The sequence below is a fragment of the Olea europaea genome, unplaced genomic scaffold, assembly GCF_002742605.1.
Source record: "Olea europaea var. sylvestris unplaced genomic scaffold, O_europaea_v1 scaffold2559, whole genome shotgun sequence".
NCBI lineage: Eukaryota > Viridiplantae > Streptophyta > Magnoliopsida > Lamiales > Oleaceae > Olea > Olea europaea.
In genome coordinates, this window is record NW_019243872.1 from 13,935 (window position 1) to 19,488 (window position 5,554).

The following is a 5,554-nucleotide window of genomic DNA, read 5'->3' on the forward strand; positions in this document are numbered from 1 at the left end:
GCGTACAAATAATTTTCACAAAAATGATGCATACGGACATTTGACAAATTATCATTAGAAGATGACCAAAAAAAATAAAATAAAGCAGCCATGTAGGTGCTGCCAATTGAATGGTTTATGTATATTTTTTTCTTGGGGAAAAACTCTTGTGAAAATAGAAGAAAAGGAAAGAACGACACATCCAATATAAAATAGCCACGTCAGTTTGACCATCCTGTAAAATATGAACTCTCATATCCAATCTCAGCCTCGTTTGAACCTCATTATTTCTCATTATATTAAATTAAATTTTTGTCTCTCTTACTTTTAACGATGCAATTTTCAATAAAATAATATTACAGGTAAATTAAAAACTTTTTAACGACTCATTTTAAAAAAAAATACTACTCATCTCATTATAATCTACAAATAATGAGGCTCAAACGGCCCTGACTCTCCTCTGAGCAAAAACTCTCGCTGTCTCACTTCCCAAACACGCCAGTCTCTCTCTCATGGCATTTCTGCTGTAGCTATCGCTAAAACTATACTCAAATTAACTAGCTTGAGTACGGACTACTCATTGCATCGACTCGACTTCCTATAGTAGGGTTTCTGTTAAAGAGTTCAGCTTAACAGAGATGCATGTGGTTCCTCCTACGCAGCGGACCGATCCGTTATCCGGATCCACAAACGGGTCCGATGCCCTTAGAATTTACCAGACCTGGAAAGGAAGCAATGTGAGTTCATCCTTGTTCTCCTTTCTCTCACCAGTTTCTAGTTCCTTAATATTGTTACTAATTAAGGATTTTTTGTTTAATAATTTCTCCATTTCCCCTTTAATAGTTCTTACTACAGATGCCTTTATTTGGAATTTGTGGCGCTAGTGCATAAGCAAATTGTTAATTCAAGTTGCTTAAAGGTAATACTTAGTATAAGGAAAGAGGAAAAGGAAGAAAGAAAAAGATAAGAAGAGTGCTTCATATTTTTATCTTATTCCATTTCATGTACTAATTTTGGTCAAGTTGATTTGTAACCGGATGAGATATTGCCGAATTTATTGTTGACAAGAAAGTAGTTTTCTAGGTGACATTCAAGTTGATTCTCATTTCCTCCTAATTAATGAGTAAAAGCTTGCATCCGCATATCCCAGCAGCTTGGGCTTGCAAGCTGACATCTGCATTTTAATGCACTTGCTTTGGTCTTGTAAAGACAAATGTTCTACATCAGATGCTAATTTACATTTGAAACTACTGCAGTTAAGAAATCATGTTTTGTGTTTATTTGTCTGGACTTTTTTTCTTTTCTTGAGTCCAACCGGATTTGTACTTTCGTTCAGTTCCTTTATTACCCATTTTAGTTATTCACTATATAATGAACATTATTGTTTACAGCAAAGTTAAGATGTGGATTTTGCATCACCAAAGAAAAACCGAAAAGTTATGAAACTTGAAATTTTCTTTGGTGATGGTAATGTAAAAGCCTGTACTCTAGGAAAGAAAAGAAATCTGTATGCTAATATTTTTATTTGAACTAAATGGCCCAATTTGATTTAGCCATTTATGAGATTGTGTATGTCTTGAATTTTAAAATATTAATGCTTGTTATTTTGTTATGTCTGTAATTGATTCTTTGTTTTCTTGGTGCAGAAATTTTTTCTTCAGGGAAGATTTATATTTGGGCCAGATGTGAGGTCATTGGCACTCACTATTTTCTTGATTGTGGCTCCTGTCACTTTGTTTTGTGTATTTGTTGCTAGAAAGCTGGTCGATGATTTTTCGCATCACTGGGGAATATCAATAATGGTTTTTGCTATTGTTTTCACATTTTATGTATGCTCTCTCTCTCTCTCTCTCTCTCTCTCTCCCCAGATTTGTGTGCTTATTCAACTTAGAATATCTGCATGGAAGATTAGAATCAGAATTTCATTCATTAGAAACAACAATGATGCATGCTGAACTCATGGTTTAGGTAGTTTCTATGAGCTGGCAAACTAGAAATTGAAAACATATGAACATTTCCATTTGTTTGAAAAATTATATAGATGGGGGGATGACTTTTTTCTAATTAGCTTTTCCCATTTTAATGGCATTATCATTGATAACAGGCCTTCTGGAGAAACATTATGTGAGAGGTTTTGGATGGATCTCTTCAATGGGTTATTTGATGTATATTAATTTCCATTTACTAATATATCCCTTCGTTTGTTTGAAGCAAGGAAATTGTGCTAAGCTATTAAATTTGATGGGTGATTTACATTGGAAAAATGGAAGCTGTTGCATTGTTGCATTGAAATAGTATTAGTTAATTTCATGCTGGTGGTGTCTTTGTCCTATGGTGTTTGCGAATCATCAATCATCATTCAGGCATGGACCATTCTAATTCAGAGATCAGTCAAGCCTTTATATTGAGGTCGTCTTGGAGAAGAAGCAATGACTGTATTTAGGGAGCAAGCACCAAAGACAAAGACATTCCAACTAAAGAAACTCTCCACTGACTTTGTTTAACTTTTACTTCTACAAACCTTTACTCTAGCATTCTCACTCTGGACCTTGATTATTTTTTAGAATACTCTCGACATTTTACATCTGTTAAATAATAAGGCTTTAGATTAGTATAATTAGGTAGTGGTAACTATGAGGTGCACTTATTTTACATGGCACATAAAAGAATATTGATATTATTATCAATAGGCAGTGGTGACTAGGATGTGCATTCATTACGTGGCACATAAAAGACTATTGATGCAAGACTTTTTAATTATTTCTGGAAGCCAAATTGTCAATTGTAAGCTTTCTTTGAATTTTCAGGATTTAATTCTTCTCGTGCTAACTTCTGGAAGAGATCCGGGTATAATTCCTCGTAATGCACACCCCCCCGAACCTGAAGGCTATGAAGGGAATCCAGAAGGAACCCCCCAGTTACGCTTGCCTCGCATTAAGGAAGTTGATGTTAATGGGATTACTGTGAAGATTAAGTATTGTGACACCTGCATGCTTTACAGACCTCCCCGCTGCTCTCACTGTTCAATATGCAATAACTGTGTTGAGCGATTTGACCATCACTGCCCTTGGGTTGGTCAGTGCATTGGACTGGTGAGATATGCATTATCTTAAAAGCATTGACAATATATGTTCAGAGGACGGTGTTTTTCACGGTTTCATCCAAGTTTAATATCAATTTGACTGTCAGCATGAGAAACACAAGTTGACCCAAGTAAAGCAATTTCTCTTCCTGCATTGGGTACTTGGAGTGCAGAACTTTATTCTTTGATGTGGAATGAAGTCTGCAGACCATTTCGACATAATTAGATTTCAATTGGTCTAAATCATTTACTGATTTACATGATAAATAATTGCTAAGATTGATTATAAAGCTGGCCTTTGCGTTTTACCAAAACTTGTAGGTATATATATAATGTATTAGACCTCAATGATACATCTGTGATCTCTTAATGGAAACTCTTTCCTACTTAATTTTCTTGATTTGGCTTTTGCTGGCAAACAGATGGTTTCTTGTTTGCAGTTTCTTAGATATAACTATTATTTGAGGGAATAACTGGCTTGGTAAGATACTTTTTGTGAAATACTGCCATTTTAAAACCTTTTGCTAGAAAAGAAGAAAAAGTTAGCCCCTGTTTGTGCTCCATTAAAATGAGATTTTGGGTATGGATGGAGGAAAAGGCAAGGCATGGCATGCTGGTATGTTCATTTATCCATAAGTGAGATTGCAAAAACCCAAATCAATCTTGCTCAAGTAAAAGAGCATCACAGTAGGTTTTCTATCTGAAGCATGCAGTTCCAGTACCTTTGTTTTGCCAAATTTCTGGTTAAATATTTCCTAGTATATGAAATTCCCATCAAATTGACTAGGAGGACTTGCACTTTATCCGTGTTGGCTAGAATAGATTTTCATTGTTGTAATGTTAGATATACAAACATAATCCTTGTTGTGTTTGTAAATAATTTCTGGGTTAAAACCACCATTAGGTTATTGACTTGATTAACACTGTTTAGAACGGGATATCCATATATTGCTAATTGCTTTTGACAGTATCAAGGTACTACTGATGACTCGTGGTTTGTAAATGCAAGTGGACATTGCAGTCTAAATCTTTGACGGCTTTGGTTGCAGAGGAATTACCGGTTCTTCTTCATGTTTGTCTTCTCGACGACTCTACTTTGTATATATGTTTTTGGTTTCTGCTGGGTTTACGTAAAAAGGATCATGGATTATGAGGAGACATCCATATGGAAAGCATTGATCAAGACCCCTGCTTCCATTGTTCTAGTCGCCTACACCTTTATATCAGTTTGGTTTGTTGGTGGTCTTACTGCATTCCATCTGTTTCTCATCGGCACAAATCAGGCAAGAGCTGATCTTTTCATGTGACTTGGTATCTGAGTTTTTTAATTGTTTGTTTTTCTCTATGTTAAGAAAACTTCTAAATAATGAAAACAATTTCCATGCTGATTGCAGACAACTTATGAGAATTTTAGATATAAATATGATCGGCGTGCGAATCCCTATAACAGAGGAGTTATTCAGAACTTCAAGGAGATACTTTGCACTCCTACTCCTCCATCTAAGAACAATTTTAGGGCAAAGGTCCCTGCAGAACCTGCTTTACCAGCCCGAACTGTGAGCGGGGGTTTCGTTAGTCCTAATATGGGGAAAGCTGCAGACGAGATTGAGATGGGAAGGAAGGCAGTTTGGGGAGATGTTGGTCCAGTGTTAGATCATCATGGAGGGCGATTGTCTGAAAATGATGGCTTAAACAACAAAGATGGTGGATTCGGTGAAATGTCCCCAGAGATAAGGACTACTGTGGATGAGGGTGATCGTGCTGGAATACATCCTAGGCGATCCAGTTGGGGAAGGAAAAGTGGAAGTTGGGAAATGTCGCCTGAGATTCTGGCATTGGCATCTAGAATGGGAGAACCAAACCGAACAGGTGGTGGGAGCAGCAGCATCTCTCGACCATCAGAACCGAAGTTGTAACAGATGGTCAAGTTTTAGATTATGAGGAATCCATTTGTTGGTGTTGGCATGATGTCAAAATCTGTTTTTTGATGATTAAACTTATAGGGTCTTGTGCAATATATAGGATTTGCTTTGATGTGGTTTGAAGTGTTGCATCGGCCATATCTTCAAGAAGAAACATTTGCTATGTGAGGGTTGTTATTTCTTATTCTGCATTATATTTGTTGAATTAGTTAGTGTTCAAATAGTTGATCCAATGGATTGATTACTGCTCTCTCTCTCTCTTAAAGGGACTTGTGCTGACAATAGTCAGTTCTCCAATGTCTTTAAATTGTGCGTCTCGTGGACAGTCTAATATTGCTTTTACGTGCTTATTTATGTGCTTTAGGCCCTGTTTTAATTCCATTATTTAGAAAAAAAAATGTATTTTTAAACAGTGATTTAACATTATTTTAATAACACATTTTTCAATAAAATAACGTTACACGTAAATATAAAATTTTTCTTTATTTTTTAACAATATATTCTCCACCAATATACTATTTCAACATACATTGTTTAAAAATAATGTGGCTCAAACACACTTAATTCTTCC

General features: G+C 35.8%; 1 protein-coding gene across 2 annotated transcripts; it reads left to right on the forward strand.

The window, feature by feature from the left end:
• The first annotated feature begins 423 nt into the window (after positions 1–423).
• LOC111382747 (probable protein S-acyltransferase 7) lies at positions 424–5,235 on the forward strand. 2 transcript variants are annotated; one of them, XM_023006784.1, is made up of 6 exons: positions 427–716; positions 823–898; positions 1,626–1,808; positions 2,787–3,071; positions 4,111–4,344; positions 4,456–5,235. In XM_023006784.1, exons 1-6 carry the CDS (start codon positions 622–624, stop codon positions 4,975–4,977), a joined length of 1,395 nt encoding a protein of 464 aa, XP_022862552.1. In that variant the 5' UTR covers positions 427–621; the 3' UTR covers positions 4,978–5,235. The 2 variants fall into 2 exon arrangements, with proteins under 2 accessions (XP_022862553.1, XP_022862552.1); XM_023006785.1 differs by lacking the exon at positions 823–898 and having other exon boundaries at positions 424–716.
• Positions 5,236–5,554: the final 319 nt, after the last annotated feature.

Bases quoted from the DNA above. Each gene is read 5' to 3' on its own strand.
- LOC111382747 (XM_023006784.1), top strand. From the start codon at position 622: ATGTGGTTCCTCCTACGCAGCGGACCGATCCGTTATCCGGATCCACAA. The intron at 899-1,625 runs GTAATACTTAGT...TTCTTGGTGCAG, and splicing joins TTAATTCAAGTTGCTTAAAG to AAATTTTTTCTTCAGGGAAG. The intron at 3,072-4,110 runs GTGAGATATGCA...CTTTGGTTGCAG, and splicing joins TTGGTCAGTGCATTGGACTG to AGGAATTACCGGTTCTTCTT.